Source organism: Terrapene carolina, unplaced genomic scaffold (assembly GCF_002925995.2).
Source record: "Terrapene carolina triunguis isolate 2854851 unplaced genomic scaffold, T_m_triunguis-2.0 Scaffold136, whole genome shotgun sequence".
Taxonomy (NCBI): Eukaryota; Metazoa; Chordata; order Testudines; family Emydidae; genus Terrapene; species Terrapene triunguis.
The window spans coordinates 3,186,584-3,202,966 of record NW_020664487.1 but is presented as its reverse complement, the minus strand read 5'-3'; the positions used below and the strand labels follow the sequence as shown (position 1 = coordinate 3,202,966).

General features: G+C 41.7%; 1 protein-coding gene across 1 annotated transcript in view; it reads right to left on the bottom strand.

The window, feature by feature from the left end:
- CCNI (cyclin I) overlaps positions 1-16,383 on the bottom strand; it is a 50,700-nt gene that overhangs the window by 28,298 nt on the left and 6,019 nt on the right. Inside the window, exon 2 of the mRNA XM_026653268.2 lies at positions 1,639-1,795. Within this exon, the coding sequence (XP_026509053.1) occupies positions 1,639-1,752 (114 nt within the window). The 5' untranslated portion in view covers positions 1,753-1,795. The remainder of the gene's footprint in view (positions 1-1,638; positions 1,796-16,383) is intronic.

The window sequence follows — 16,383 nt, the reverse complement described above, 5'->3', positions numbered from 1 at the left end:
AAAAAGTTATCCTTATGTGGAATGGCATCATGGCATACTAGAATCCCAAACCTGAATCACTCAAGTCTGTAACTAGAAGTTCTATTGAAAAGGAACACTGTAGGATTTTTGCAGGTACTGTATCACAAACATCAATCAAGACTGTTTCCATGGCTTTATACTACTCTGATGTTTTACAGAATCCGGTAACACTGCCTCCCCGTTTTCATACCTGCAGATGGCCAGAAACATTACAAAGTCAAATCACTGTAATTGAATACGTACCTATCCTGTGGGTAGCTGAGTACCATTAGCCCCACTGAAGTCAACCTCACAGGATAAGGTCCTGAAATATCCACTGACTAACACAGAAAGAGGTTCCAAAGAAGACCCAGAGCAAGACTACAGCCACAGCAAGGTGTAAACATTGAATTCAAACAGCCACTACCACCTAAACATGCCATGGTTGGAGAACCTGTACTTCAGTGGGTACTAAACCAATTTTACAATGCAGTAGTTGTTACAAAGAATGACTGATGCCTTGAATGCAAATAACCAATTCTTGGCAAATCTGTAATTAAGTGTCCTGGATATTGTCAGCATACAGATGCAGATCTGTGGCTAAGATACTGGTTTCCGGTAAATATCTGAAGTCAATGGAAGCTACCGAGTGCCAGCACTACTGTGTTTTCTGTGTACCAAGCTCAGCAAGGATGGACCTTTTTCCTTCCAGAGCCCGTCAATACTGCTCTCTCTGTGTCAGCCACAAAGAGTCCCAAGAACAGGAGTTGATGCATTCCCAGCCTCCAGGAGTAAAGAATGGGAAGGTCCAATCCCTCACCCTGACACTGGGATATTTTGTTTTAAATCAAACTACACCTGTATGTAGCACGCAGGCCATTCATAAATAAATATGCTAGGTGGGGTTTTTCCAGTACACAGAACACAAGCAGAAACTCGCCGTTTACCAAGGCCAATTCTGTGCCCAGTTCTGCCACCTTTACATACACTAAGTAGTACACTACTCTGAAATCAATGAGACTACTCATGGAGTAGAGTATTATTCACCATGCCAGATCCTCAGGTAGGGTAAACTGGAGTGACTCCATTGAAGTCAATGGAGTAACACCAACATATACTATCGGAGAATATGGCCCGATATGAGTAAGGGTGGCAGAACAGGCCCTACGTTTGAGTAAGAAAATTCAGAAGGGAGTGACCGCATGCCGAGCTAATGCCAGCAGTAACACATAGAGCAACAACAGGATGCTTCATGCAGAAAATTGCCCAGGGTTTCAACAACATTATAAGTCAAACTTAACCTAACACAATTGAGTTGCTTTTCAAATCGACTGTATAGCAGCAAACATGTATTAATTATCAGTGCAATTCACAGAGTCAGTTTAATAAAACCAAAGTGTGTGTGTACTTCTAGAAGCAATAGCAGTGATTTAACAGTGTATTCTGCACAGCACGTTCTGTACCTCAGACTGGGGTATGTTCCTGAAACAAAGCATTAGTCACTACATTGAATTAAAGGTTAATCTCCCTCCCCCAGGCAGTAGGATCACTTCTCATGTAACAAATTCAGTTATTCACTGAAAAATATGCCAGAAAATATCCCCTTAGAGTAAAAAAAAAGTACATAAGAGACTTTACCTGATTGGGCTGAATTTTGGGCATATGCACTTTCCACATCTGAGCTTCTCTAGAGATCGCCGTCTCCAGGAGGAGACACAATCTCTGGCTCTCCAGGGATCCCGAAAACTTCATGGTAATCCTTGGATCCGCCTACCACCCAACTGGATACAGCTACCTGCAAAAGCAAATACAAACCAGTGACAGGACTGTGCCAGGCCTATGTATTTCAAACAAGAATAGAGACTGCTACAGCTCAAGAGTTGCACGAAACGGAACTACATACATATCACTAATAAAGAGGAGAGCAATTTACCATTCAGCCCCTGACAAATATTTGAAACGAATGCTTTAAAAATTATATATGAGTGAAAATGAGAGGACAAACAGCAGTGAGCATTAAATATAATTCCGTCTACCGAATACTTTGGATGATTATTAAAAACATTATATAGATCATAAAGTGGATTAAAGTCTGGGCACTAGGATCTTCCTACAGTGGTTAACATGATGATCAAACTGCTTTAACCAATCAGTACTCCCATCGAGAAGATATTTAGAAAGAAAAATCGTATCAATTTGAGATCCACTGTCAGGAAGTCTTGCTGCTTACACACTGCTCCATAGACATGGTCTATTTTGTAAATAATGCACTACTGCATTTAGGCACAGATCCTGAAAGCTGATCCACAAGGGCAAAACACCCGATGTCAGCTGGATTCCTAAGTCACTTCAGCACTTCTGAAAGTTTTACCCATAATGTGGTTTGTAATTCACAGAAATTGCAACTGGCTTCACATACCCTGCAATGATACCTAGGAGGACAGGAAAGCTACTCTTGGATGTAATTAAAGTAGGTTAGCTTCAACAACTGTGGAGGGGAACTTGACTGCACATGTCAATTTTTAAGGCCATGTCTACACTAGGGAATATTTTTAAAATACAAAAAATCCCACCAGTGTTCTCCCAAGGCAGCTGAACCTGTGTTAGCCCTACTGGCTCTGCTAACCTGAAGCCACCCATCACTAACACCAGTTCAGCTGAAGCATTAGTGGGAATCTATATAAAACTCATTAGCATAGAAAAGGCATAAATGCCCTGCAATCTAGATAATCAAGGAGGAAATTTTTCCCCACAGAAGCCTACAGAATTTAGGAGCACAAGTCCCATTTACTTGTAAAATCTTCCCACAAATGCACCAAGTAAACGAATGAAAAGGGGCTTGGGAAGGTCGGGGGGGCACAGAAGCATGCCCTCTCCTTCAATAGCTTTCAGAACTAAAACTTACATGTTATTTGTTAATTTTAAGCAAAATAAATAAATAAATAAATAAATAAAATAAAAAAGCCACACATCATTTTTTAAATGGACCCTTTAATATAGTTGAATCAGAGAAAAGATGTTTTCAAGGGAAAAAGATTTAAGTCTGTTATTTAAGTCTGCTAGATATCACTTGCCACTTTTTGTAAGCACAGATTTCTTGATTGTACTAAGTCACTTAGGCAAAACGATTCATGCTGCAAATATAAGTCCATGGGAAAGTATTTAAACTTTGAACTACTTGTGTGCTCTCTTGTGAAATCTGAAACATAATACGGAGGAGGCTGGCCAACTCCTGGCCAGGCTGTTTACAAAGACTGCAGTTCTTAGATTTATGAATAACGTAGTTCATGCTTCTGTCAAATTTTACAGTAAATAAGATAACCTGCTACTATTTCTGTCAAATGTAAAAGCACAGGTAGAAGTGACAAGAGAAAATGGATTCCCTCAGACCAAAAAAAAATTTTTTTTTTTAAAGGCAGATTCAGTATGCTATATCACAAATTTAAGGGAGACTAAACAAAGTTTTTAATCTGTTGCTAAGATTCCTGCAATTCTTAAGAGGTGCCATACACCCCACTTGGGCTATGCACAAGGCTTAAACATCACTTCAATCCCACTTAAGCCCTCAAGTACAGTTTAAGTGATGTATATACCTTGTGTGATCTCTGTGCATAGGTTGAATTTCACCTCTTCTGAGATTCTTCCAAAACAAGTGCTTCAAAGTGAACGAAACAAACCCCGCAGCTTGTTAGCCAACCCTATGCCAGCCTAATACTAGAGTAACGAACCAGAGTGACAATGGATGGAGAGATTTCCAGATTCAAGTTCCCAGTGAATATTCTAAATGGATTCAAAATACTTAAAAATTTATGAAAAATACCTGATATTGGCTTCTAATGGATCAGCTGAGGATTTACATGGAATAAATCTTTATTAAAGTGCAATACCCCTTTCCCATTTTCACAGGGAAAAGTTACCTTTTAAAAGCAGAAGTGAAGTTGCCCTGTTATAGAAATTATCCACATGGAACAATGCCAGAGAATGTACTTTTCATTTTACCTCTTCTCAGGGGGAGACACTAACAAACCTCACTTAGGCCAGGATAAATCAGGAGTAATTCCACTGGAATTACCCAGCTGTAAAACTAGTGAGAGATCAGAATCAGGCCTGTAGACTTGATTCACGCGGATGGGGTCCAATCCCACACCCACTGGCAAAACTCCCTCCGAATTCAAGGTGTGCAGAATTGGAACTGTTGGTTCCAAATATACAGATCTGGGGCCTGATCCACCCTTGCCTTTCACAGTCATTCGCACCTGCACAGAGTGGGTGTAAAAACACCAGCAAGTCAGAATAATGGTCTTTGACACTCACTTCGCACAGGTGTGCGTGACAACACAAGGGTCCAGGCAGGGGAGAATCTAGCCTCCTATATTGGTGGCTGTGATGGCTACATTTAGGAAGCATGTGTGGAAGCAGAGAGTTATTCTCCGACACATGTTACAATAATTTAGGACCTGATCCAACTGCAATTAAAACAAGCCAATAGAAATACTCCCTTTGATTTCAACACAGGTTGGATTTGGTCCTTACAAACAGATTCAGGTAAAACATAACACTAGCTCCCATGTCACAGAAATTGGTTTTCCACAACTCCTAAATAAAGCCCTCAAAATTGGATTTTTTCATGGACTCCACAGCACAGAAGCTGGACATAACTTATTTTCAAATTCAATTAGACCCTTAGGAGTTCAGTTGCTACGTAACTGTTAAGTAATGAAACATTCTTTATACAGGTAATCCTAGCTGGGTAACATCCAACAGGATATCAACCGCAGCCTGTCAAACTGCACTGTAGGGTACATAATTGGAAAAGACTGTAATTAAAGGCTTATGTGAACACTTAACTTTATAGGAGATAAAATAAGTACATGGGGGTGGGGGGGAGAGAGAGAGAGAGAATGAGGCGGCGGGGGATGGGACAAGCAGGCTTTTAGGATCTGATCCAAAGCCCACTAAAGTCAATGGAAAGACTTCACCATCTTCCATGGGTTTTAGATCAGCCCCCTAAAGCACTGCCTAAACTCTGTTCTTATACCTCAAAACAGCATTACCGAAGGTGTGAGCCCTGGGAACAGAAATCAAGTTCCAAGGGCTGTTTGGGAGGCACAGAGGTCCTTTCTCCGCATGCTTCACAAGAAGCACGAATGACCTTTACCCTGAACATCATGTCCCTTTATTTAAAATGTTTGTGAATATCATACCTTGATTTCCTAGCACAGAAAACGTAATTAGCCAGGCCTTAAACTCCAGACATAAAATATCAAAAGGGGCTAGAGATTTCAAGCAAAAGTCAATCAATCTTTCAGGATTTTACACCTCCGGTTATTTTGTTTAATATACACAATTCAGGTCATACCAGTCAGCTTTGATAACACAGGGCTTGATTCTGTTCCCATCACAGTTAATGGCAAATATCCCATTGACTCTAATGGCGGAAGGTTTGGGACCCTTAGAGATTTTTTGCACTTAAGGCTGGATTCCATCCTTCAGAAGAAAAGGAGCGCACACTTTGGCAGATCTTTGGATTCTAAGGAGAGCAAAATCTATACTCTTTTCTGGGCTGAGTTTTGAAAAAAGTTAGTTTATATCAGCAGTTGTCAATTGTTTTTCCTAGATCAGGACCAAAACACCAACTCCAACAATGTTTACAGCACAAATGGATTTCACCACACTCTAGTCCAGTCTCTCATTCTTGCCTAACCTCTTCTTCCAAACATCACGCTTTGAATTTTGCACAAAGAAACCCTGACCCAGTATCTCCTACCTAGCAACTGTTCCTCTCATGAGACGCTCTCCACAGGAATTCTTCTGAGATAGTCAGTGCTCCCACTGGTCTTCCCACTCCCAGCAAGAGGTGTTTCTATGGTTGTATGGGCACTACAGCTACAAGAGTGGGGAAGTAACTGATGCAAGAGAAGAAAGCAATGGACTCACAAGAGAACATTTCTTCCTTTCAGCCCCCTCTCCTCCCAACAGTGACGCCTGGATGGTGAAAAAAGGTCGAACTCTTGCAACAGAAGGAAGCAGTCAGTGAGGGAGTGTATCGCATAAGACTTTAAGGGTAGTACTGGTCCTAGGGCAACGCAGGGCAGGCCAATCCCTGCCTCTCCTCAGAAGAGATCAACTGATGCAATGGAAGAGTAAGACTGCAGTGTAAAAAATAAAAATAAAGGCACAATTCTGGCTGCCCAAAGAGAGGTGTCTGACTCACGTCTTTAATAAATGCAGCAGACAAGGTTTGCAGTGGGCTTAGCATTATAGGAGAAATAAACAAACCTCCTTCCATTGAACCTTCTGTAGAAAAGGACCTTTAAGTTACAGTGGACGAGAAGCTGAATATGAGTCAACAGTGTTCCCTTGTTGCCAAGAAGGCTAACAGCATTTTGGGCTATATAAGTGGGGGCATTGCATGCAGATCAAGGGACGTGATCATTCCCCTCTAATCGACATTGGTGAGGCCTCATCTGGAGTACTGTGTCCAGTTTTGGGCCCCACACTACAAGAAGGATGTGGAAAAATTGGAAAGAGTCCAGCGGAGGGCAACAAAAATGATTAGGGGGCTGGAGCACATGACTTATGAGGAGAGACTGAAGGAACTGGGATTGTTTAGTCTGCAGAAGAGAAGAATGAGGGGGGATTTGATAGCTGCTTTCAACTATCTGAAAGGGGGTTCTAAAGAGTATGGATTTAGACCAGGGGTCAGCAACCTTTCAGAAGTGGTGTGCCGAGTCTTCATTTATTCACTCTAATTTAAGGTTTCGTGTGCCAGTAATACATTTTAATGTTTTTAGAAGGTCTCTTTCTATAAGTCTATAATAACTAAACTATTGTTGTATATAAAGTAAATAAGGTTTTTAAAAGGTTTAAGAAGCTTCATTTAAAATTAGATTAAAATGCAGAGCCCCCCAGACCAGTGGCCAGGACCTGGGCAGTGTGAGTGCCACTGAAAATCAGCTCGCGTGCCATAGGTTGTCTACTCCTGATCTAGACTGTTTTCAGTGGTACCAGATGACAGAACAAGGAGTAATGGTCTCAAGTTGCAGTGGGGGAGGTTTAGGTTGGATATTAGGAAAAACTTTTTCACTAGGAGGGTGATGAAGCACTGGAATGGGTACCTAGGGAGGTGGTGGAATCTCCTTCCTTAGAGGTTTTTAAGGTCAGGTTTGACAAAGCCCTGGCTGGGATGATTTAGTTGGGAATTGGTCCTGCTTTGAGCAGGGGGTTGGACTAGATGACCTCCTGAGATCCCTTCCAACCCTGATATTCTATGAACCTGGAGAGTCTTAACAGCTTAGCACAAATATGACCAGGTTGTATCATACATGCTTTCATTTCTCTTTGATTACAACACTCAGTATGTAATGGAATGTAGGGTAGGTATATTTTTATAGATATATTTTACACACAGTTACACAAAGGGCATTAATATATATTGTATGCTATTATACACCCACTTGATCATGATTCACTTTTTGTACCGCCGTTTTCCACTGTATACAAGAGAACCACAACAAAATGTCAATATGAAGACTATTTTCATAATTCTATTGCGGGCTTGTAATGTAGTGATATTTGGACGACTTATTCAATAGAGACTATTAGAACCATTAATATCCATGCTGTATCTTTGACGGATGAACAAACTACATACATGAATGAATGAGATCTATTGGTCAGCTTATAAACCCAGACTTCAACCCTAGAGGGTTGATTCATCCCCAAGAGTGTAGACAAGGTGCAATTTGCATCTCTTCCCCGAGCTGAGGGCACTACACCTGAGGGAGGGAGTGTTGACTAATACATGCTGGGGTTATATTTTATTCACACCACATATAACTACTATGCATTAAGCACACAATATCAACAGAACAGTATACTGTGTATATATTTCTAGCTGTTACATGGCCTGAATCAGCCTTTCTATAATCCTGTTCACTTATTTCACTGAAGTCAGCTTTGGCATTGGAAAATAGGTAACTCATCAAAGGCAAAATACATTAATGTCCTACCCTGGTACAAGCTAAGGAGGTACATTCACAGACCAGAACCTGAAATGCTAGTAGCCAAAACAAAGATAAGAAGGATACAGAACAAGTTAAGGAGCTGGTACGAACTGGTGGGGTAGATTTGAGTGATATGTAAAGAGTTTTGTAACTTGTAAAATCATCCTCTAAATAGCATCAGGTGAAATGTGTCACTTTGGAAACAAACCTTCTTTGTAAGGTGAATTCAACAATGCTACACGGGACAGCTTCCTGGAAACTGGCATCATATTGAACCTTTATTCCTGTACTATTCTATTATTGACTTTTAGCAATAAACCTGACTGATATTGGTTATTTGGTTTCCATGGAATATTTCATAATGAACCAAGCGTGACCAAGCCCTTGACGATACAATTTACCAGCAGATGCGAAGAGGAGCAGGAGGTTAACGATTTATACAGAGGCAGCTGCTCCATTGCACGGAAGCACCAGGTGATCAGAGAACACGTGTACCTCACTGAATAGCCTGACAGCCACAGCAAAGGACACAGGGATGCTTTCAAAAGTGCCCTGAATTAATAAACCCAGGTGCAGCTAAGAAGGGTTAAATACCTCTGAGAATGTTGAATCTAGAGCCACCACTAGGAATAAGAGAAGGTGTGGGGGGAGGAGGGGAAATCAAAATTTGCCAAATGGAAGAGACATTTCGTTTCCAAACTAAGGAGGCAAATAAACTGGAAATGGGAAGGGGAAAAAAAAAAATCTACAATAAAATTAAGCACTTGAAAGTGTCCCTGTAAGCCAAAATGGCACATGCCCATGGTGCTCTGAGTGCTGCAAAGGTTAACTTGCCAAGGAGCCCGAAGGCTGAAACTACCCTGTATATAAATTAACATACATTTTAACCAGATATATTCTCACTTAAAAAAAAATTAGGGAGCACTGCAAGCAAACTGTGCTTTGCAAAGTGCACAGACCAAATGCACATTAAAAGGGCTGGAAGGGAAGGAAACAAATGGAAAGACTGGCACTGCTTCTTTGAATCCAGCTTTCTGAAAGTCGGGCTGGAGTCCATTAGGCAACTCTGATGTTTTTATGTGCTCAGATTCGTAACAGACAAGCTCCCTCCACGAAAGACACTTTCCAAGGTCCCACCAGTGGTAATAATACTTATACCACATGCAATTAAATATGTGTGTGCGTGCACCTGAGGTACTATTGTGGCCATTTGGCCGGGGGGGGGGGGGGGGGGGGGAAGCCTAGAGTAGACAAACATGCTTGCCCAAAGTCAGTCCCTTGTACACAATTGGATATCTGTCACCACAAAGTCTCCATAGAAATTCAAGAAGCTTGGATCAACGTGGATTGGACCACTATAAAGCATTCAACTCCAGCTGAATTTTGGCCTCCGCTTTCTTGGGGTTAGAATAACATGGCTCCCTTAACAACTAGACTGATCGCTCTCCTTCCTCCTCCTCTCCCCTGCCCCCCAAATCTTGGAAGTTTTTGAATCACTGCTCAAACATCTTGTAGCTTCTTAATCCATTCAGCATAGGCTCAAAGGGCCACAGTCAGATTTCTTGAGGAATTGCTAGCAAGTTGGAAAGGGGGAAAGTCAGCTGTGTGAAAGCTTCAGTTTTGTTCTGAAGGCTGCTCTCTTCCAATCAAGGTCGTAAGTTGGTGATTCTTGCCCTGAAATTAGAGGTTCAAGTCATTTAGAGGTGATGACTTCTCCATGTGCCCCCTTATGGCCACATGTTCCTCTGCCACATCTCCCTCTTCAGGGCCCCTTACAGTCTCTCTCATGAGCACCATCGCCCTCCACTTGGGGCTGAATAATGATCACACACAGTTCCAAAGAGTCCTTTGTGTCCACAGAATAAAGTCCATTTCTGCAACCTGAAGGTTTTCACTTATCTCTGGCTCTTCACTTCTCTCTTATCTTCTGGCTTTATGACCATTACAACATAAATTGTCTATGTCACATATCAAACTATACAAAGCAAATATCCTTAAATCAAACTAGTCAGCTTTCAAGCAGTATTTTTCTTACTTTGCCAATCTGTAAATTGCAATCAGCAATGGAAATATTTTTCTCCGGTTTGGGTGTACAGTGAAAACAACATTTACTGACATTTACCTATAAAAATCTAATCCTTTCAAGCCTAGTTGTAAGTATTTTACAGACATGAGTAGTATGCTATAAGCACATTGATAGATGTTCTAGATGGTCATAAATCAAGATTACAAGCAACCAGTTAGACTAACAACCTATGACAACTGTTGGACTCTAAAACAATTGATTAAATCAGTTATTAAAACATCTTCTGTTTATAAGAGTTCCCTTATTATAAAAAGTGTGACAGTGTCGGGGGGAGGGGGAGGGAGTAAATAGCCATACTGGAAAACTTTTCAAAAAGGCAAAAATCCACAGAACTCTTCATAACCATTTACAAAACAAGAAAACAGAAACTGGATAGTTCTAAATATAATAAAATATCTCCAAGAAAACTGCAAATACTGGGAAAATATATCCAAAGGCTTCTTGCCCTGGAGACGAAGTGTTACAAATGATTAAAAAAAGGACAGGCAAGGTTGGCAGTAGCCCTAGACTTTTGGAAATAAAGCATCAGCCGTTTTTAGAGATGAGAATGTTGAATCCCAGGTCCACCCACACGTATTCAAGACAGGACTGTTGAGGACGGTAGTAAAAAAGTTGCCTTTGTTCTGCTCACCCTCTTTCTACAGGCTGGCCTGTATAGACAGGAAATAATTGGATACTGGTATAAACCAGTGACAACTTTAGTCACAATGCCTTCTCCTGTACTGCTTCTAAGGCAGTACAAACACCCCCGCTTACTATGGGCAACATGTAAACTCACAGTTGAGATTAGCTGCAGCAGCAAAATGTATGCCCCAATGCTCATTTTTTTATGAGTTTTGCTTTTAAGTTTTGATTTATTTGTATCCACATTCGAAGCAAAACAACCTCCTTCCACTCAGAAGTTCATTTGTATTAAATTTAAACTCCCCTCCCCCACCCCCGAAAAATGCTTTGCATGAACCTCTACAAACCAAAACACTGTTGAATTGTACACTGCACCATAGAGCTGTACACGGCTCTTACCACATGTCCCTTATTTTATTTGTCTGGATGTTGTTACATATCTAAGATGCTGTTTGAGATGTAAATTTCTATAACATCAGACTGTGCCCAATCCGGCAATTGCTGGGCCCTCAAATCTCATACAATAGTCAGGCTGTCTTCAGTGCGTGCCATGGCTGCAAAGTCAGGATTATGTACATTTATTATTGTGGTAGCACCTACAGGGAGGGGCCCTACTGTGCCAGGTACAGTACAAACATAAAGATACATACGGTCCCTGCCCTGATGAGCTTACAATTTAAGCACAGGACTATAGATAATACTGCATGTGGATACAGACAGGGAACCCTAGGAAACAACAAAATTATTGGGACATATAAAAACACTTTATTCCGGTACTAGTCACAATGAAAGGCAAATATGAGGTGGCAACTGGATAGTAATGAGCAAAATTGTATACACCCTTATACCAACGCAACCCATTCTCTTCAGTCTCAAGACAACAGCTGCACCGGTTTTTCTTCATGTGGCTCATTACGACTAGAGACAGCGTACACCTTCAGTACATGCTAAAAGTACAAAGTTAAAACACCATCACCATACAGCATTATGAAATGGCAATTGCTCCCCTCATTACAAACATGTTAATGCAGCAGATGCAGAGTCCAAGTCACCTCTCAGTTACACCAATCTAACTCACTAATTTCACTTAAGTTACTTCTGATATACACTGATGTAGATATAAGGAGAATCAAACCTACAAAGATTGAGTAGTATATTTAGAATAAGGATCACTGGCTTTCACATTCATAAAATGCTCGTTTTTGATGTTCGTTTGTTAAACACTCAGAAACAAAAACACTCTGCATTGCTTTACAAGTTACACAACCATCCAAAGGAGATGAGTGCAATATATCTGCAACTAGATACACATGAAACAGATTGAGAAACAGCTCTATTTTTTTGCAGCTCTAGCCAGTCATTAATATAATTGAACAGCAACAAAACAAAATTGGATAAAAAATTACTGTTCTTAAGTCTTATTTCTGACAAATTATATTGTTTCTCTAACACCCCCCCCCACACACACACAGAGCAATTACAATAATTTGGTTCCCCTTGACAACTGCAAACAGGATGTTAAGAGAAAGCAATCACCACCAGACATTTATTAAAAACAAAACTAAACACATAGCGTGTCCAACATTTTGCTCTGCACACTCAGAACAGCTTCAGAGAAAGCTATCAGTGACTACTGCTAATATGAGGATGCAGTTTAAGGCACTAGGAGGAGACAATTATAAGGAAATGAGAAATAAGCCACCTTTGGCACAACAGATCAAGTAGGAGATACGGTACAGTAGATATAGAACAGCATTCTTAGGCTCTGAGGGTACCATGCCCTCCTATCATTAACTAAAGACAACCCAGTATTACAAAGCTAAATTGTCCGCAAGGATCACGTGTTCTCTGTCTCTAGCAGTGGTTCTCAAACTTTTTTACTGGTGATCCCTTTCACACAGCAAGCTCTGAGTGCGACCCCCCCTTACAAATTAAAAATACTTTTTTATATATTTAACACCATTATAAATGCTGGAGGCAAAGTGGGGTTTGGGTTGGAGGTTGACAGCTCGCGACCCCCCCCCCCATGTAATAACCTTGCAACCCCCTGGGGTCCCGACCCCCAGTTTGAGAACCCCTGCTCTACAAGATGCCAATTAGAGAGTATGTAAATGATCCAATAATACAGGATTGTACAAGCACAGTTCTGGCTCTTCTCTGTAAACACCTAATGCCAAATTGGTGCAAATTTCACAGTGTTAAGCTGGCCCTCCTGTCCTGGTTGGTCCTGGGGCATCTGCACAGGTTACTCAAGCTGGGAAGGTCTCAGGAGGCCACCAATGGATCAGGGTAATTAATAAAACACATGGACTATTCTCCTATCCCCAGAATGCCACGCCATAGCTCAGAGGAGGCAAACTTTGCAGATTTGAGGAGTGCCAGCCTTTGCGTCTTGGAGTTCCCCTTCTGCTTGCTTTGCAAACGTGCAGTCTGAAGTTGCCGCTTGTTCCCATCCATTCAGTTACAGCAGCATGTGCAGTTCTGTGTTCCAAACTCTCGTCTGCTTCCCATTTTGTTTCACCAATAAAGAACACGCTACAGCTGGCGGTGAACTTGTTTATAGCAGTTTGATCTTTCAAGAACAGGGACCACCAGCTGGACAGTAGTCCTTACCGAGAGCAATCTGAGCACTTATAATACAGTTTGAATTTTGAAAGCAAACCCTCAAGATTCTTGGGACCAAGTTCCCAGCTGGTGTAACTCCACTGAAGTCAACAGTTACACCAGCAGCGAATTTGGCTTGTGGTACAAAGGCAAAAGTAATAGTAATGTCACAAGGGCACAGAACCTCAGACTCAGACTTTAAGGTCAGAAAGGACCATTATGATCTTCTAGTCTGACCTCCTGCAAAACGCAGGCCACAGAATCTCACCCACCCACTCCTGTAACAAACCCCTGACCTATGCCTGAGCTACTGAAGTCCTCAACTTGTGGTTTAAAGACTTCAAGGTGCAGAGAATGCTCCAGAAAGTGACCCGTGCCCCACGCTGCAGAGGAAGGCGAAAAACCTCTGGCAAATGGTTTAATTCAGCACCTCCCTTACCAAGTTAAAGAAAAGAAACATCTGATCTCTGGACTGATGAGCAAAACTGAATATTTGCCGTAACATGTTACGCATGAGTGAGCTTTTAAACCAGTTTATTGCATATCGTTACCAACGGCAGCTTTCCATTATGGTTAGTAAGACAGCACATCAATAACATCAGCAGTTAGTGAACACACAGGAAAACAACAAAGACCTGAGAAGCCTGAGATTTTCTTCACATCTGATCCACCTCTAACTCACTGGTTTTGTCATTTGAAAAAACAGACATTTTTAATTGAAGTTGAAAAAAATAAAAAATAAAAAACCCTCTTAACTTCAGTGAAACTAGATGTCTATGGAGCTCAAGAATGCCTTCTTTGTGGGGCCTGCCTGAATTTTCAATTCACCCTCTCTTCCATTCAGAACCAGTTACATGGTTACAGTACTTGTGGCTCTGACATCTCTGGCCCCACCAAAACTCCTGAGGGAGGGTCTAAAAAATCCTCCAAACCCTGTAATCAGGCAGGTGTGACCTAGACACTCATTATTTTGCCTTCAGCCAGCTACAAGGATAAGTTCAAGAGGACTTTTAGGACATGCAACCATGTTTCATCCAACCAGATTATATTTGGAAATCCTAGAACATAAATTACTAGTATTATTATTATGGAATTTGAATGGTGGGACAGAGATCAGAGTTAACACTTGCAGGTATTACCATAAAAAGTTTTTCCAGCCATGAGGGTTCTCACAACAAAGTTTTTGGTGGCTTCAGAGCATGGCCACAAACTCTTGCTGGTGGCCGCGCTGACAATTTTTGCTAAAATATTTAATTAACTTTAGGAAAAAAATAAATATGCACATACATATGTCCAAAACATTGTAATTTCTTCATGTAGGGGTTTGTTTTTGCAGACTCAATAATAAAAATAATGTACACTTGTCTCTATTCTTTACTGGACCTAAACAGAATAGAAACACAAATAAGACGCTTTGCATGTTTTTTTTATTGTTGTTGTTTCTTTTACTTTTTTGGTTTTGTTTTTTAAGATTTACAAGCTAGTATGTCTGTTGCTGTAAAAAGTGATATTTTGTATGTTTGTTAATATCACTTTTCACAGCAGACTTACTAAGCCCTGGTAAGCCGGGGGGCAAATTAAATTAAGCCCTAGACGGGAGGTGGGCAGGGAGGCTGCGGGGGCCAGAAACGATGGGGGAAGGGGGGGGGGGGAAAAGAGAGAGTGAGGCCTGTGGCCAAAGCCTGGAACCAGAGCCTGCCACTGCATGGATGGAGCCCAAAGCCCTGCAGCCAAAGCCTGCCCACCCACCCCCGCCACTCCAGGGCTGAAGCCCAAAGCCCGAGACCCACCCAAGAAAGTGAGGAATTTACCAGCTGCCTGCTCCTCCAGCTTCTGTCTCTCTGGAGGGGGGCAAGGCCCAACCCCTGCTAGCAGCCATGGGGGAGGGGACACTGGTCCCCCGTCCCCCCCAGCCCCGCCCATCACAGTCCAAGAGGCTGTGGCTGCAAGAAAAACCCCCTGGTGGTCGCATGCGGCCACGGTGGCTGCATTTGAGAAATGCTGACTTACAGCACAGCCATGATTAATCTGCAGCAGGCTTCATGCCCACGATGCACTTCCCAACCAACTACAGAATGCAAATACTCAGCAATGACTTTTACCATTCAAACATCAGTATGCCAATTCTCTAGCCAGAGAAAATAGCATGATATGGATAGCTATTAGGAATCAGCACAGTTTAAACCTGGTATCCACTACTTTTGCCCCTGAAAAATTAATTTTGCAGATCTCCACCTATGGGAATTATTCTGACATCATATAAGAATTTTCTAAACCTGACACAAATGTCCCTTTTCCAGGTATTTATATATATTAAAAAAGCCACACCTATATTTGCAAACCCCAAACTTACACTGACATTCCCCCCCCCCTGTAGAATTTTTAGCAATCGGCTGAACACTTAGTACAGTGGAAATGTTAGGAGACAACACCACATCCAAAACCCTGACAACTGGAAACATGCATCCAATCTCCCCAAAACTATCCTTGCACGGGACTAAAAGCAGTTTAAGAACAGTACAAGCACCTCAACATCACTACATAAACTGAATGATGATTAGGTCATAGTCACCGCCTGAAAAATCTACTTGCCAATGACAGCAGCAGAAGGGACTTGGGCCCAGATCCTCAAAGGTATTTAGGTGCCCCACCTTTGAGGAGCAGAGCCGCAGTCCTCCACTGCTGAGGTTGGTGGACAATGGGGTGAAAGAACAGGGCTGCCCTCCACAATTCAATCCCCACCCCTGATCTTTTGTTCCAAGACCCCCAGTGAAATTTACAAGCATCTGGTCAGTTCTGCTGCCCTTCAGAATTTGGCAATGAGCAGAAGGGGCACCCTGAGCTAATGGCCTGAGCAGAGCCAGGAACTTCTGAGGGCTAATCCCAGCTCTGCCAGTGCTGCGTGTGAGCTTGTGAAAAATCATTAAAACCTTCTGTCTCCTCTTTAGTAAAATGGAGTTGTTAATACTGAATTAGCTACTGTTTACACACTGTTTTGGGGGGGAAAAAATCTAAATAGGGCCACCAATAAAAGGTGCACTTCTAAAGTACCCAACTTATTTC